The sequence below is a fragment of the Brienomyrus brachyistius genome, chromosome 15, assembly GCF_023856365.1.
Source record: "Brienomyrus brachyistius isolate T26 chromosome 15, BBRACH_0.4, whole genome shotgun sequence".
Taxonomy (NCBI): Eukaryota; Metazoa; Chordata; class Actinopteri; order Osteoglossiformes; family Mormyridae; genus Brienomyrus; species Brienomyrus brachyistius.
The window spans coordinates 2,458,169-2,475,912 of record NC_064547.1 but is presented as its reverse complement, the minus strand read 5'-3'; the positions used below and the strand labels follow the sequence as shown (position 1 = coordinate 2,475,912).

The 17,744-nt window shown below is 44.6% G+C and overlaps 2 protein-coding genes across 3 annotated transcripts; one reads left to right on the top strand and one right to left on the bottom strand.

The window, feature by feature from the left end:
- Window positions 1-2,028: 2,028 nt before the first annotated feature.
- Window positions 2,029-13,371, top strand: cers4a (ceramide synthase 4a). 2 transcript variants are annotated; one of them, XM_048977285.1, is made up of 11 exons: window positions 2,029-2,337; window positions 4,527-4,694; window positions 5,884-6,001; window positions 8,166-8,284; window positions 8,406-8,463; window positions 8,972-9,022; window positions 9,834-9,926; window positions 10,700-10,828; window positions 11,478-11,584; window positions 11,788-11,944; window positions 12,076-13,371. In XM_048977285.1, the coding sequence occupies exons 2-11, from the start codon at window positions 4,528-4,530 to the stop codon at window positions 12,268-12,270; spliced, it is 1,194 nt and encodes a 397-aa protein (XP_048833242.1). In that variant the 5' UTR covers window positions 2,029-2,337; window position 4,527; the 3' UTR covers window positions 12,271-13,371. The 2 variants fall into 2 exon arrangements, with proteins under 2 accessions (XP_048833242.1, XP_048833243.1); XM_048977286.1 differs by lacking the exon at window positions 2,029-2,337 and adding an exon at window positions 2,807-4,319.
- A 92-nt stretch (window positions 13,372-13,463) lies between these two features.
- On the bottom strand, window positions 13,464-16,740 carry LOC125709141 (kelch-like protein 23). Its single transcript, XM_048977284.1, has 3 exons — window positions 15,678-16,740; window positions 15,162-15,573; window positions 13,464-14,192 (listed from the first exon to the last, which is right to left on the bottom strand). Exons 1-3 carry the CDS (start codon window positions 16,639-16,641, stop codon window positions 13,889-13,891), a joined length of 1,680 nt encoding a protein of 559 aa, XP_048833241.1. The 5' UTR covers window positions 16,642-16,740; the 3' UTR covers window positions 13,464-13,888.
- Window positions 16,741-17,744: the final 1,004 nt, after the last annotated feature.

Here is a 17,744-nt window from a genome sequence, read left to right as displayed (position 1 = left end):
CATTTTATTCCTTATGCATCCAAAGCTTAGATCCTTGAATCCAAAGTTTGGATCCCTGGATTAGATCCCATCGCCTCCATAATTACCCACACCGACCTGCCCCTGCTTGTGTGGCCATAATCTAACATTTCTCTAAGCTATGCCTCATCTGACCAGGATCAATGGGGAAATTAAGTCAATAAATTAAGCGTAAGCTCTGACAAAACTCAGCACGAAGTGGTGGCTTTGTGTCATAAATTAGCTGAAAATATACCTCGGAGAGCAGCAGTGCAGACAGGGGGCTGGGGGGGACGGGGAACTGCCTGAGCATTTAACGGCATACAAGCATGTGAATTCCATTCATCAGAAACCTGAGGATGACCAAGAGCAGAGCTTTGCTGTCTCACACCTTCTGGGCTGGGGGTTCGAATCCCACCCCTGCTGTGTGACTGTGGAGTCTGTATCCGCCTCCTGTGTTTGCAGGCTTCCTGTGCACGTATATGTAATGCCGGACTGACAGCCCGTCTGGGGCCTTCTCCTGCATGGTGTCCTATACTGACTGGGGAAGGTGCTGCTGTATGTGAGCTGGAACAGGACAGATGAATGTCTACAAAACTGTCTTTTTGTTTAGTGCACAGCCTGCATGGATACTGCTGTATTCTCACACATGACTGGACTCACCAGTTTTCCTGTGTATGTAGTACATATGTAATCCGATGCATTTTTGGATGCACCTGTGTGAATATTTATTTTCAGCCATCCTATGAAAACACCCATATCCTAGATAAGTTTTTCTTTGGGGTGTGATGTAATTACATGTGAAATAAAATCTATGGAGAATTATCCGTGGTAAAACCAAGCAAGCACCATGTGTGAAAATAAGCAGACCAGGTAACCACCACTGAAATGCTGGGGGGGAGGGGTTCACTACACCCCCCAGGACATAGAAGTTCGGGTAGGGAGTCATGGTACCCCTTTGTAAACCTTGGCCAGGAGCCATGTGGAATAGCGGCCAGGAAAATGAGCTCGCTGTCTGCCTCCCAAAGACAGACAGATCCCCCAAAGTGGGCAGAATCTACTGCACCTGTAAAGACCTTCAGAGGTAATAAAGATCTCTCTCTGGCCAGACTAGGGGCTGGAAGCACATGGATATCATTCCCACTTTGGATTTCCATTCTAAGTTCTTGTAGTGACAGAAGTACAGAACCCCAAAGCAATAAGTTGTCTGCCGCAGAGCGTATCACCCCGGATATCATCCTTTATTTTGATCAGACTGAGATCGCAGTGCCAGAAACACATTCTCCATTTTCAGACGTGAAGGCAAGACTATAATTTCGCACGCCCAGATCAAATAAGCGTAACGTTTTCTTTAAAAATCTTTTTCTATAATAGGTTGATTAATTTTGCATGGGAGAAGGTGAATCCGTCACAAATTCCATGCTGAGTTCATAGTGAGTTCAAGTATAAGGAAATCTAATTGAGCTCTTGAAAAATCACCGGAAGATTTGTTCTCGAGTCCAAGAATTCTTTTATCAGCTGGACAGGGTGGGTGAAAGTAAGAAAGAGTTCGTTAAGAGTTCTCGTCACACAAGACTCAAGAGCACTTCGCTGACTCTTCAATAACTTTAACGACGACTTCTACCTTAATATTTCCGCATGTATTGCAGCTATCCCGTTTACTTCTGTCTGAAGTGATTACACGTATGAGTTTCTCGCCTTCATCGTTTTGACTGGCATTCACCTCTTTAATACCCCATTTAACCAAAGACTCTTAAATCAAGATATGCTATCTTTCTGTTGAATATGATAAATTGTATTCGGAATTCTAGTTCGCAAATGTAATACTAAATGAACCGTTTATGTAAGACTACCATAGCGATTATATAACCCGTTTTATATAAGAAAATGTGCTTAAAATGAGGACGGACGAATAAGATAGATAGATAGATAGATAGATAGATTTAAATGATACATTTAAATGATCGTCTTTTCGATAGCATTTCGTATTTGCTTTCTGAACAGTACAGGAGGTCAGCTGATGGGCGTACAGCGCGCTCTCTCGGGCTAAGCGATGCTGCGTTTACGGTAGAGCCCTGAACCAGCACTTGGGGGCGCTCGTCTCTACCGAAACACCCAACGAAGTTTTCCTTGCAGGTCCGCTATGGTCATCGGCAGAAATGAACATGTATGCAAGTTCCTTAGCCGGAGGCGTGTGAGTAAGGTGCGCATTCGCCTTTTATGCAATGCGGCTTATGCTGAAAGGCATCTCATTAAAATTATTATTATCCTGACCTGAGTCGAGGCTTCAGAGAGAGACAGGCGACACCAGCCTGTAGATTAACGACATTCCCTGAACAGGTAATTTAAATTTAAAACTCTTCTCAACATGACTGGCGTAAAACCATGCCATGCCTGCTTTTAATAATATGATGATTTTAACATGTAATATTGGCTGTTGTGCAGTTAGAAATAAAAATCATTACATTTCAGTATTCGGTTAGAAATTTCTAACACGGTAACTGGTCTGCCATTACGTTTGATGCAATTTCATGTTTTATCTGTAAGATATAGGTTATTTTCGGAATAAGTATTAGTGTGTCTTACAATTATTTACTGTACTAGGGTAATGGAAAAACCCCATAAAACGTTTTGCCCAAACCGTATATATTGCAGCGGCTATAGGACCAGGTGTTCGGGTGTTTATTATAGGGCAGCCCTCCCCGCCCATTCCAGCCAGTCTGTCGGGAGGTTTCAGAGATACCGGGAATGGGGTTATCTGCGGAGTGGGGGGGGGGGGGGAGGCGAAGTGGACGGGTCCCCACGACCCCGTATATGCTGGGGGACACCCGGGTGTGGTACGGGGTAGGAGATCGGGCGGTGAGTGGGTAACTGATGGGGTTAGTGCCTTTCGTTGTGGTTTACGTTTGGGTCCGGGAAACTTCTATTTTATGGCATGTCTGTCGCGTATTCATTAGGTTCTTTTGTAAAATTCCATTCTTACATTTACATTTTCCTCTCATCAGCCATCTATCCTCCTGCAGACTTTTATTACTTCGATTCTATTACCGCTACTTCTATTAATGTTGTGTGTCGCAGTGTAACTATTTATTTCGCTAGTAATTTCTCTTGATTTTATTCTGTTATATAAAAACATTATTGTTCAGTGGTTGTCATGCCTTCAGACGTGCGATCTTTCATTCTGGACTTTCCGGATTTGCTTCGTCGCTTATGATGTTGCAGCATCAGGTCATGTGTTAGTTACATATATTTCAGAGGACGATCAGCGATCCTTTACTCCAGGGTCATCCTATCGTTTCATTTACTTGAATATATGAAAATGTGTTCTTTTGTTAAAAATGCACGTTTTTTTTAAATATCAATCAGTTGTTGAGTTCTAAGAATTCGCGTACTTCATGGAGAATGGTGGGGGTCAATGCTTTGCTGCCGGTTATCCTTTACCTGCAGTAGTAATTGTGCAAAACAGCATTACTCATAGCTCACGTGAAGTGAAGCAAAACATTCTCTCCTAACCAATAGACTTCATTCATCACCTTTGATTAAGCAGTTATGGAATATGACGCACTCCGGTTTCCCCCCACAGTCCAAAAACATGCTTGGAGTTACTAAATTGCCCGTAGGTGTGCATGTGTGCGTGAATGGTGTGTGAATGTGCCCTGCGATGGGCTGGCCTCCCATCCTGGGTCGTTCCCTGCCTCGTGCCCATTGCTTCCGGGACCCCCCGCGACCCAGTAGGATAATAGATTTGGAAAATGGATGGATGGATGGATGGATGGATGGAATATGACGCGTTTTCACACCCACCCAGTGAAGCACGCTTCACCTATAATTCCCAAACATGCGCACTTCGCGCATTACCAAGACGAAGATAAGTCACATATATTTAACCAATCAGTACGTGAGTTTAAAATAAAATTAGTTAAAATGAGTTCCAATAAACGTGAAATGCCGTTAGTGTAATTAGGTCTTTCGGAAAATGTGAGGATTACAGTTGGCACCAGACCCAAACATTACGGGATCATCACGGAACTTTGCAGCAAAGACTATGTTTTGGCTTTTGTTGGTGTGTTTGTGTTGCACATGTAATATAAAGCAAAACTGTAATGTTAAGCTGTGCAGCCAACTCATATTTTGATCAAGTTACTCCCTTAATGTTTCTTGTGACCTGTGTCTATAATGGTGTTTTTCAGGAAAAGGGTGCAGCTGCTGAAAACTGTTAATAACAATTTTTTTTGTCGCAGGTTAACAGCTATACAGCTGAAGGCTCAGGATACACACTAGATAGGCTACAGTTAGCAACCAATAGAAAATGTTTTGACAGTGTGAGTGTGATGAATATTTTAATATTTACTATAATATTTATGATATAATATCAGGTCTGAAGTTATGGGGGGTCCCAAGTTTGCTTCACAAAAAACTTTGGCCTGCAGCCACCATTGGAGGAGACATAGCTGCAGTCTAATCCAAAAGTCTCTTTCTTTGAACTGTATGTCCCCCCCCCCCCCCCCCCCCCCCCCCCCCCCCCACAGGATGGAGGCACTGTTAGATCGATGGTTATGGTGGCACGAGTACTGGCTCCCCCCGGGCATCACCTGGGACGACATGGATATGGCGGGCGGCACTCCTCGGCCTCGAGACCTGCTGGTCACGCTTCCCCTGGCCCTGGGGTTCATCGGCTTGCGGTTCGTCTTTGAAAGGTAGACGCTCGGGGAGGGGGCTCCGGGTGCTTTGCATCTGGTCGGTCGCTCGTCCCTGCGCTTGGCGCTCTCGCTCTCAGCAGCGATTCTCAGCCAGAGGCCTCTGCCAGGAACACAGGCGTCTCCGTACCTGTGTATTATCCACAGGAACCTGTTACAAGGAATGTGACCAGGAGCGGTGCAGAGTGATGAGTGACAAAGAGATATGGGCTGAGCACTTAGTGGCGGTTTTCTTATTTGATGTTTCCGCCACAAATAAGCTACCGTGGCGAAACTAAGAAGGCCGCTTGTCATGCATAGACATCACTTATTCAAAACACGCTAAATGGTTAGGTAGGTGATAGCCTAAGGAGGTGAACACATAGCTTAGTGGTGTGTAAGGGAGTTATGTAATGTTTGAGGGAGTAATGTAATGTATGAGAGAGTAATGTATGAGGGAGTAATGTTTAAGGGAGTAATGTAATGTTTCAGGGAGTAATGCAATGTATGAGAGAGTAACGTAATGCTTAAGGGAGTACAGGCCCCGTGAGTGGAGTTGTCTGGTTTTCAGTATTTCTTATGGCGAACAGGGCCGGGAGGGCCTTGTCCTCCCCTTCTCTCTGGTCTCGGTTATTTGAGGTCATACACACAGAGTGAACACACACACACCGATGAACACTCACATGTGCATACAGAAACACACACACACACACACACCGATGAACACTCACCTGTGGTGTGCCTCATGCCCTTCTTGGGGGGCTCAGCAAATTAAGTTTTTGTGTCTGTGATCAGAAGCTTGCTGGTTCAAATCCCATCCTTGGTATAGTCATGCTGTTGTTGAGCAAGGTCCATCACCCTCTGAGAAATGATAAATGTCTGCCCCTGTACTCTGACAGTTTTGCTCTCAAAGGAGAGCAAAATTAGATGTGCAAAAAGAAGCAATCTAGTGTATCCAGACTCATATCTTGAAAAATGAGAAATAAAGCATCATTTCATTAGAATACAAATAAATACTCTTTATTTGCTCCTCCCACAAAGGATGGTCAGCACTTTAAATGATGTGCCCCCATGTCAAGTAAGCATTTGAGATGGAAGGTTACTATTTCTGGGACATTTTTAAATGCACACTGCAGCAATGTTCAGTGCATAGCTTATGTAGGGAAGCTGAAAGTCTGCACACCCCTAACCAGCCTTGAACTCCCTCCAGGGCAGTGGCGCAACCCCTGAGCGTGCAGCTGGGGGTGCGGGACCGGATTCGGCTACAAGTCACTCCTGTGCCTGAGCTGGAATCCTTTTACAATCAAAAGGGCCATCAGCCTTCACAGGTGAGTCTGCTAAAGTGTTTTTTCCAGTTTAATTTTCAATTGTTTGAAGGTGAAGTAGATATTTTTCCACTGATGGACCAGAGCTAACCTGCTGGCTGTTTCTTGGGTTAGGTTCGCTGTCCTTTAGATGTACAGCCCAGGTATTTTGCTAGGTATACTGATGGTGCTCCTTGTACAAAAAAACGGGTACAAGCCATGCTCCAAAGCAAACCAAGAGCACCATCTAGTGGGGTCAGAAAATACAGCAAATGGTTCATGAAGCGTCACTTTGTCCGTCACTAGAATACAGCCTGTCAGTGTGTATCTGACTATCTGTAGCTTGATCTCGAATCTCCAATGTCTTCAAAGCACAAGGAAACTATGACTTTATCTGAATTAATATTCATTGGTTGGCATAGATGTTTGAAAAACGTAAATTTTATGGCCAGGAAGTTTTAAGGTGAGGAAAAGGGGAGGGTGATGCCTATATAATGACCTCATTCTCCTGTTATTGCATCACAGGAGCATCTAAAGGAGGACCTGTCTCCGCTCACATAGGCGATAGAATATGGAAGCATTTGGCCTTATTGATAACACAGAAATAATTGATGAAGCTCCCAAGTATAACTTGGTGCCCTTTGTGTGTCTAATACAGTCCCTGAACCTTTAAGCTGTCCTGCGTAGAGTCATACATTTCTTAAGGCTGTCAGTATAGTAGCAGCACTTCAGAAAAGCTGTTTATTTTGTGGTGGGGCTACTTTTTAAAGTTGAATATCTGTCTGATTTAGGGCTTTTTTTAAAAACAAAAATCACTTTTTATGATGTGTATTTATTCTCAGGTTAAAGGTGAACCTTTACCACCCAGCTTACTTCCTTTATCCAGCCCTCCCAGGTCCTCTTATTGATTTATAGATTGACTGCCCAGTTTAAACGGTGACTGTTGTAGCCTTGGCTTAAGGTACTATTTCCACAGTAGGTTGAGACGGCTGGACTGGAGGGCTTGGTTCCCGGAGCAGTATTACAGAAAAAGGCTGCCGATCTTTCAGCGAAAACTTTTTCAGAGAAAATTTTCAGTGAGATGAGTTACTGTGACAATAGATGACTGCTGACCTCATAAACTCTGAGTTAAATTATGATGGAATTGCTGAGGAGGAATTTTATAACTTCCAGGTTCTGAAGGTAAAATTATATGTAAAATTGCGCTGTAGAGCTCAAGGTGACATTTTACTAGGTGCCTAGAATTTCGTAAGAACAGCTGTGCTTTTGACTAAGGATAGCCATTCTGTAGTTCACTCAGTCGTCTGGGCAGGGCCAGCGTGTGGCTTAGTGGGCTAAGTCTCTATGCCGGTCCTTAGATGGTTACCAGTTCACGCCCAGCTTCCCCAGCTCCATGGGTGCTGCTGTAGGTGGTCGCCTTTCCCAGCCAAGCTTGTTCTCTCCTGTGTGTGTCATGGAAAGCAAGAGGAGAGTTTCCCCTCAGGGATCAATGAAGATATTAGGTCATTTTTATGATCCACATGTGCCTCTGCAGCAGGGAGTTCCCACCTCACCTGCAGGCAACACATTTATGAGACTCCCAGTCCTGCAGGGCCTTGAACTATGTCACTGTCTACAAGACAAGTTCAAGCGTGACAGGGCAAATCTACACTCATATTAGTCTTGGGCAGTTTGCAGTTAGCGATTTTCTCAATTGATCACGGATTTATTTGTCACGTACGCGGTTATGCTCGGTACGAAATGCGGTGAAAGGCTTAGTTGCTCTAGGACTGTGAAAGCAGGGACACAATTGGAAAGCAGCTAAAGATAAATAAAATCAATAAACATTAAACATTAATCATAAATATCCATAAATAGAGTGCAATTTGCAGTAATGTGACAGGTGGAAGTCAGAAGTATTTACATGCGTCCTGTGGGAGTACATATGAGGTTGGACTGACGTATGCTGAGCAGGCTGTAGTAGGACACGATTATACATAGATCCTAGACACTGTCCCCTAACGATCAGAATACCTGCCAAAAAATACATTTTTTGCCAGCTTTATTTATCTGAACCGTCTCCTTGAACACACCAGCCAGCATGGTTTTATGCTTCTGTCCACTGTCAGTGGGGGGGGGCTGGTGTAGGAGCTCTCCTGTTCAGAGTAAAGCGTAGCTGTCGACTGACTGCTCCTCTACCCGTGCTCAGAGTGCCATCATCAGCCTGAGTAAGAAGTGCGATCTCACTCAGCGGCAAGTCGAGGCGTGGTTCCATCATCGCAGGAATCAGGACAGGCCGAGCAACACCAAGAAGTTCTGCGAAGCCTGGTAGATCCCGCGTTAAGGTGGCACTTCTGAAAGTCACGCACTGTGTGTGCTTCTCCCTCCTGCTGGATCTCACACGGGCATCGGCCCTCTGGTCTTCATCCTGTTCTCTTTCGTTTTACAGCTGGAGGTTTGCTTTCTACCTCTTGGCATTTTTTGCCGGTCTCGCGTCTTTGATCAATGTAAGTGATCCAGTTGTGTATGTGTGGAGGGTGTGTCTTTGTGGGGGTGAAGTTTCACATGTTCTCCCCGTGTTTGCTATTCTCTTGGTTCTCTGGTTACGTCTAGTAAAACAAGGTCCTGCGGTTAGGTGATTGACGATCTCTGAATGGCATGTAGCGTGGTGTGCGTGCCCTGTGGTGGATGTGCAGGGTCTCCCCAGCCTTTTGCACTAAGCTGACTTAGACTCCTGGTCCACAAGGGCGTTGGAGAGCCATGGATACCCTGGCAGATTCAGTGCTTTACAGGGGCCTATGAACTAGTACAGATGATATTTTGTCAGGGCAGCCATACTTTCCGGCTACACCCTTGTTGTTCATGGTTTCTCTAGATGCAGGTCAGTGCATCTCACAGAATTTAACCCTGAATCAGACTGCTAAATATGTAGCAAGAAGATAATTTTTATAATTCTTATAATTCTCAGACTCTCTTCCTGCTTTCACTGGTCCCCTCTCTCTTTCTGGCCCTCAGACGCCTTGGCTTTGGGATCAGAGGGCATGCTGGCACGGATACCCAAAACAAGTGAGTCCAAGCGACACACTCACAAGCGTGGACTAAATAAGTGTGATCATCAGCGTCTCTCTCAACCCAGCACATCATCAACATAAGGAAATAAGTTCATAACAGCACTGAAATGCTGAGTGTTAACTGGGCTTTGTTGCACTACGCACCTAAAATAGTTTCTTTTGTAAATAGGAAAGTCTCCCTCTTTTCATACAAAAAGGATATGAATTTGGCTGCAGGGCAAGTCCTTGAGAACTTCCCCCTATTGTTTTACAGCCCCCCCCCTCGCCTTGGGCTCTGTAATCTGCAGAGTGTTTACTTCCACTACCATGACTCCACCGATCTTATAGCTTGACCTTGGGAGATTTACCAGTGTGGGGGCAGCGTCCCGACCCCAATGCTGCTCCTTCTAGCACCGAGTCGGAGTAACCCCCCCATGTTGATGGCAGTGGACCAGCGGACTGCCACATCACTTGATGAATGTACACATTTCACCACATGGCTTGTTGCCGCCCCATCCTGGGCTGTTGCCTGCCTTGTACCTATAGCTTCCGGGATAGTCTCTGCCCCCCACCCCCACCCCAATTGATGAATAAATGAATGACAGGACTTAAGAACATAAGAAATTTACAACCGAAAGGAGGCCATTCGGCCCATCAAGTTCGTCTGGGGAGAACTTAACTAATAGCTCAGAGTTGTTAAAATCTTATCTAGCTCTGATGTAAAGGAACCCAGGGATTTAGCTTGTGCTACACTAGCAGGAAGACCATTCCATACTTTATCTACACGCTGTCTAAAGACGTGCTTTCTTTCATGCTGGTCTCCACAGTCCATCACAGAAGCTCACTACTGGTATTACGCAATGGAACTGGCCTTCTACTGGTCCCTCCTTCTCTGTGTCTCCGTGGATGTGAAGAGGAAGGTATGCTTCATCCCCCGACACCGCACTGTTGTAGATATGCATATGTCACTAGAAATTCCCAATTCTCTGTCTCTGCAAAGGTCACCGGATTTCACAAGTTCTTGGTTCATGTCTGTTTGCTCTGCTGTCCCGTTTACTTATTGAAGACGGAAATTGCAGTCTTTAAATATTTTTGCCTGAAGCTATGTACAACATGGCAAATAATACGTATATGTATTATGGCCTTTTGAAAAGCGTACGGGGTATTTATGCTCCGGAACTTTTATCTTAGTTCACATTACCGGTCTTGTAATCTTGGTTTGCAGTTGAATGATTTGTCATCGTTGATCACATTCACTGTATCTATGATCATCTTCCGTGTTTGACTTTCAGTCTCCGTTCGTCTCAGATTTCATTTAATGAATTGTACTGGCACAGGTCACACTCTGATTACCTTCCCAGCAGCCCTGTCTGCCTTCCCTTACCTCCCAGACAAATCACGCTAACTTCCATAGCAACCGTTTAGCAATAGCACTTTGCTTTCTGTGTGCAATCCTGGTGTCTTTCTTTTTAAAATCCTCTAGAAATGGATTCATAACCCCTCATGGACAAATGAAAATACATTAATTCGCTTGTTCTCAGAAGGCGCTGAGTGCCTGTTAACATTACTGAAAGATATGTATCTACAGTCCTAACATTAACTGGTCTAGTATCTCATATGACACTTATTGACTGGTCAGTATTCAAAACAAGTCTCGAAGTATCTACCCCAAATTCAATTCATTTTTTCGCAGGATTTCAAGGAACAGATCATTCATCATGTGACCACAATCTTCCTGATTGGCTTCTCATACTGTGCCAATTACGTCCGTGTTGGGACACTGGTGATGATGATTCACGACTCGACGGATTTTCTCCTAGAGGTAGGAGTACCTCTGCATGATTTCCAACATACCGAATGTTAATATATTATTATTACGTCTCAGTTGACGGTGCACTCACTTGGAATATGACTCACCTGGCATGTAGACTTTGCTTCAAGTTCATAATTTGCAAAGGTGTTTTCCACTGGGAAGCTTTCGAAGGTTCCTCAGTAAAATCACGTGATATTGTAGAATGTTGCTTTTCATCTATTTTGCGGCATATGTAGAATATTTTTGTTGTGCTTTTATTTAGAGACAGTTGTAAGTTATCGATAAAGACCAGATGCACCTGTTATTTGTCTTGGATTGATGAAAGATTTCTTTCAACACTTCAGAAAGGGAAGTTACTTTCATTCCCATCTTGACATTCCAAAGTTGGTCAAAGTTATAGGGCAGCGTTTGGTTCTCTTATGTACAAACTCTTTAGGAGCAAATACCCGAGGGCACAGAAGAATCCCTCGCCTAATGTGTCCGTCGCTTTGTGTTTTAGTTCAAATGCCTCAATGTCCAAATTTTAGGTAAATCAAAACACGTCTAAATAAAGATTAATAACAGTTGCTAATGAACGAGCGCGAGGCTTGTTATATGGTGCCCTGTTTAGCCAAAATAGAGCAGATGAGCAGATAGTATATGTGTTGTCTCTCCACAGTCTGCCAAGATGTTAAACTACGCTGGCTGGAAGAGGATATGTGACGTTTTGTTTGTCATTTTTGCTGTGCTCTTCCTGGTGACCCGCCTTGTGCTGTTTCCCAGCAAGTACGAGACTAGCTTTCAATATGACGATAAAGGTGTAACCATGAAATGACGATTTGCTAAAGAATCACACTCGGACCAGTCCCGTTTTTCTTAATGGACCTGGTTTACTGGGCGTTGCAGTCAGTGGCGCAATGTTGTAAAATGCAGTAGGTCTGGGTTCCGAATGATTCACGCATCTCTTTACTTTTCGTCTCGTCTTTCAGGATCATCCACGCGACGCTGGTCTTGTCTATGGAGTTCTTCAAACCTTTCTTTGGCTATTACTTTTTTAATATCCTTCTGCTGGTTCTCCAAGCACTGCATGTGTTCTGGGCCTGGCTCATCCTGCGAATGCTCTACAAATTTATCTTCCTGGGCAAGGTGAGTACGGCTCCCCTATGGATTACCCATCATGCCCCGGCAAGACCAAGAGCCTGAACGGTTAAAGATAATCCTCACAGTGCGATATTAGTGTTGGGTTGTCCTCGAGCTCAACTCTCCTGGTCCTGTAGGTGAAGCGAGATGAGCGCAGTGATGAAGAGAGCTCTGATGAAGAGGATGAAAGGGCAAATGAGGAAGATGTGTCTGCCCGGAATGAAAGAAAGTGTGCCCTCAAATCAAAGCTAGCTGTCTTGTCCAATTGTGTCCTCAACAATTTCAGCAATGGGAGAAAGGGTCCTACCTGCACTATGCCCAAGACCAGATAGTTATGTGCTTCTGTACTACATGGAACGTTCAGAAATGCCACTCTGTTGTTCATTACATATTCATAGTCATTTGTGATTTACTGCACATGGTCCACTGAGAATTTCAAAATGCACTTTCTAAACTATGGATTTTTGGCAATCAATGAAAATCCAGTTTTTTTTGTGTTGTTATGCAAATGTAACAAAAGCTGTAACTGAGATTACCCTCAAGACACTGGTAGCAAAGTTCGCTGTTAGTCATTCATATAGAAAGTCCATTTCGAAAAACGGTAGATCTGTTGCATATAATTAGCCGACCAGAATGTTCAATCTGGACTTCAACCCGTATAAGAAATGCCTATTTTCAAGTTTTAGGCATTCTGTGAAGTTACACTGGCATCACCACTAACTTAAATTCTACTAATAATCTGCTACAAGTTAAAATATGTATAACATTTATGCCTCAGTACAGCAGAGTAACATGTTACTTAAGCTGTTAGTAATGTTGCTAAGTTTATTAACTTGCTAATGTTGTTTTAAGTTTTTTTAAAACCTACTGCTTTTTATAATAATAAATTCAGATTTTTGGGATTCAGATTGAAAACAGCACGTTGGGACATTTGAAACGCTAAGTCATCATAAATTAGATTAACAATGTGTGATACAAGAGCGCCCCCAAGTGTCAGACAAAAGGTGACCCAAGAGCCTGTCAGTGAATCCATGGGGAATGGTCAATTTCAGGATAATATTTACATGTTTAGTTGTGTTTAGCTTGCAGCTTCTTTAATTTCTTTATTCATTTAATGTTAGAGGAATATTTAATCTAGTTTGTGTTGGCTGATGCACAATTTGCAAGCAAACAGTTCCTGCTTTTTTGTGAAGGTGCAATATCTGATGGTCATATTCTTCCTGACCTGAGTTTTATGGTTAATTTGATAATTTTTTATAATTGTCTTTCCATAATTTTCTATAATTCTGTAAGATTTCCTTAAGGTACAAAAAGAAGTATAGTTATTGGATCTTAAAATGAATTGGATGTTAATCTCTTGACTGTTTCAATAGCACAAAAAATTGTTTATATTCTGTGAATGATAATGGAAAATAAAAATCTTGTAAATTAAAGGACAGATGGTGAATTACTGCAATCCTGTGCCTGAAAAAATACAAGAAAGTGATGACAATGAGCAAAAGACAATTAGACATTATGCCAAAAATAGCTGTTAAATTAACATTTTAGTTCAGTTTCAAGGTTTTACATTTCTAACGTTCATCTTTTTTGATGGTGTTTTTACTGCCAAGTTCATAGTGAAAATAGCTTCTGTGCCAATTGAGTTCTCTTACCATAATACTGTAATATCATATGACCAAGCTAATTTTAGTCACTTACAGTATGCAAAGCATCCCATACACTGGTGAGCGGTCTCTCCAGTTACCAAAGAACGTATTTTAACAAAACGTAATGCGCGTATGTCTGATACCAATAAACTGGAAAGATTATGAACATGCATTTCAATGTACGTATCAAACAACGGATCTAGAGTGCAACGTTTGTGGAGAGTCTAGTGCAAACTTGTAGTTATGTAACTGTACTTATGGTAACTGTACAGGTGCAATGGTACATTGATGATACCATCCAAAATCAACTACGGAACTGGACTGTGACACAACCTCGGATTGGAACAGGGCAGGGAATCTCATCATCTATTTCCATACAGGTATCTGTGTAGGGGTCCAGCAGCGCCATATTGGGAAGCGTTTTGTTTCCCTTCCGCTCCCCCAGTAGGAAGATCTGCCCACTGGAAGTTGTCCCCCCCGTGAAAAACTTCCTCTCTAGACATGCTTCATCCAGAATGGTCCACTCGTCGGTCTTCACATCCAGGCGTAAGGCTTGACCTCCAAAGAGATAGATGGCGCCATTGAGCACTGTTGCTAGAAGATCATACCTTGAGATCAGACGATGAACTGGCTTCAGGATTCACACACATAATTGGGAGTAGCTGATACTTCTCACTTTAAAAATGAACCCCAGAAATCTCACGCACTGCCAAAACAGGCTACTCAGACTGGCCTGGCTGCATTTGATGGAGCATTCTGAAGGACTGATGTCAAGCATCATGGAAGTCAGCAACATCGAATGAACTGAGACTCATTTGATAATGTGTAGCTCAGTGGCCTAGGGATTTGTGTTCATGTCTGGAAGGCTATGGATTCATATCCCATTGCCAGCGAAGTAACCAAATAATTTTTGGGTGCTTCAGAAAGGCCCTTAACCCCTGGTAATCCAGGGTTGACTACATCCTGCTTTCACCTCAAACTTCCCTCACTTGATTATCGCTTTGGACAAAAGTGTCTGCTAAACGAATGTACGGTAAAGGCAATTTTTGCATGAGGCTATTTAGTCTTTTGAGTTCCTGTAAGTAAATAATTACAGAAGCGTAATGTATGTGAACGGCAATTGCACTTATTCAGTAAGCGGAGGTAAACGTTTCAGCGTTGCGTGTCATTTAAGTAAAAACTAGTTTGGCAGGTAGATGACGGGGAAATGAATGGGAGGTAACTAAAAAAAAGACACTGCATTTACATAGTCTGCGTCTGAATTAATATACAGCTGTTATGCAAAGGACACAACAAAAATCATTCTTCTTAGTCCTTCTCCTGTGCGTCTCCATCCCACATGCATCACCTATTTGTTGCATATTCATTGTTTCACCTGAATGCCTTGCACCATTTCGTCTCTTATTGCACTGCTCCGTGTCCCAACACCCCCCCCCACCACCCATGCTTCCGTCCCCTGCCCTACAGTAGGATAGCAATTGCACTGTGCTGTTTGGAATACGTGACAAAAAAAAACATGAACTTTAAATGAGTGAAAAGTCCATCGAGGCTTAAGGTATCGTATGGGAAATACAGACCTGGGAAGAGGGGAGTAGGAGACAACGTCCCATTGGTCAGTCTCCAGCTGGTACCTCTGAATGCCACTGTATACTTCCCCATTCTCATCTAACCCACAAGCCACGTAGATGCAGTTCTCCATGGCGACTGTGGCTGCTCTCTCCACCGCTCGCACCATGGCACTGAGGCTCCCCCAGCTGCCCGCCCCCACCATCAGCTTCTCCACATCAGGCACGAGCCCCTCATCCATGCTGCCACCCAGGACGAACACCTCGTCCCCCAGGCCCACCGAGCAGTGGCTGTGGCGGGACTTTTGCAGTGCCGGTCCTTCCACCCAAGTGCCACTGCTGCACCGGAAAAGAAGCACCCAGTCCACACTGTACCACACAACCTCGTCGCGGAAATAACCGCCAGTGACCACCACGTTCTCACCTGAAAAAAGAGAGGACCCAGCTGTGAGAGCGAGGTAATGCTATCGGGCGCTAACGGCCTTTCGTGTTTTTGCATTCAAGCCTTGTCTAAGAAAATATCATTACCTACAGCGGCCACTGAAAACTGGGTGAGGTTCTTCTTTCGGAAGGGCGCACAAGACTGCCACATCCCACAGCGAGGATGGAACTGGAACAGGCTCTGCTCATCGTGATCATGGGGGCCACCCAGGATGTAGAGTGTTTCTCTTACTCGGGTTCGAGGGCTCAGCCGGGGAACAGTCCAGCTTGCGGGTGGGTGTGCATCAAGTTTACATATAAGCCTGGCCCGGGGATCGGAGCCCTTAACGCTCGTCAGCATCTCATTGATGTAGGGCAGGGAGAGGCACTCGGGTCGAACGAGACCAGCTAGCTCCAGGAAGTCTTCCTCGCGGCTGGGGTCAAAGGTCGCCCATCGCAGGATGACTTCGAAGGCTAGATCCTCCCGGGGCAGAAACAAGTCCTCGCTGGAAAGGAGACTGGCCACACTCTCCTTCGACAGATACAGGAAGTCCTCCTCGCATGCAAGGGCAGGCAAGTGGCTGAGGGCCACGTTTCGTGCCGCCGTGTACAATTCCAGGCAGCCCAGCTGCCAGGCGTATGCCATCATGCCCAGGCAGTTGCTCAGGTGAAGCTCCCGCTCGAGGAACTTACAGCAGAGCAGCCGCGCCTGCTCCAGCTGGAGGAAGTCCGCCGCCTCCAGGATCCCCAGCACATTCTCCCTGTCCAGGGGCAGCTCGGAAGTCCGAGCGAAATGCATCAGGACGCGGAACTGCTCCAGGGCCACCCCTTTGATCTCGACGTGACTGCGGCTGCTCTCCTGTCCCCCTCCGTAGAACATAGCCTGGAAGTAGCGGCTCATGCCGGCCAGCCTTCGTCGGCTGACGAGGAAGCACTCCGTCTGCACCTGAAGAACCGTGTCCAGCACGTCTTCCGACGAAGGCCCGCAGACGCGCACGTGAGCAGGGTCCAGTTCGCAAGAAGCGCTGACGTCCAGACTGGGGGCTTCGTGCTGTAACTGACTGGAAGCCATGGTACCAGCTATACTCTGTGCCTCCAAATAAACTTCTCCTGTGAAGTATTTATATCCCCAGGACCATGTGCCAGGCTGCTTCCAGCTTAATGCTGGAAGTCATTTTACTGTGATAAACAAGGTCTAAATATAGCACCCCCCCACCCACTATGCCATTGGATAAAAACATTAGCACACTTGAAGCTAAAGATACTGTCATCAGCAGCCATAAGAAGCTAATGCATTTCTAACAGATGGATGAACATGATGCTGCATAGCTGTTGCACTTAAAGAGGACCAGCTAAAAAAAAGTCTGGTGGTGACACTGACATTCGGAGAAATTTCATTTCTTGTGAATTCCCGCTGTCTGTATAAAATGAGTAATTATGCAGTATTTTTGCAAACAAAAAAGCAGATGGGTGAACACCCATCATATATATATACATATACATATATACATATACACACATATACATATATACATATACACACATATACACACACACACACACACACACACACACACACACACACACACACATATATATACACACACACACATATATACACACACACACATATATATACACACATACACACACACACAAAACTTGGAACAAACTAATCTGAAGCTAGTCAATTGATATACAGGTCAATTTCATACTCGCCAGCCGAGGATGAGGGTGCGAATGTACAGCCCATAGAAACAGAAGGGAATCACACAGAAACCAGACAGGAAACTTAAGGTCAATTAATTACGAGCTGTTAAAGGTAAACCCCCCCCCCCACAGTCAGGTATTTCACTCCAAACTCATCACTGATTAAGTAACATTTTCCTCCCTCCCAGCTCCCTGCCCCGACAGCCCACATTCTAGATGACGAGATCAGGAACCACGGAGCTAGACTGCTCCTTAACTAGATACCACGTTCTTCTCGGGGTTAAAGTATCTACACCAGTGTGTCCCAGGCCAGTCCTTGGGGACCAACACAGAGCTCACATTTTTTTCCTCCCTCCCAACTCCCTACCGGAGCAAAAATGTGGACCGTCTGAAGGTCCCCAAGGACTGGCTTGAGAAACACTGTTCTACACACTTCTGGCACAAGGTGCGTTGTTTAGTCGGCAC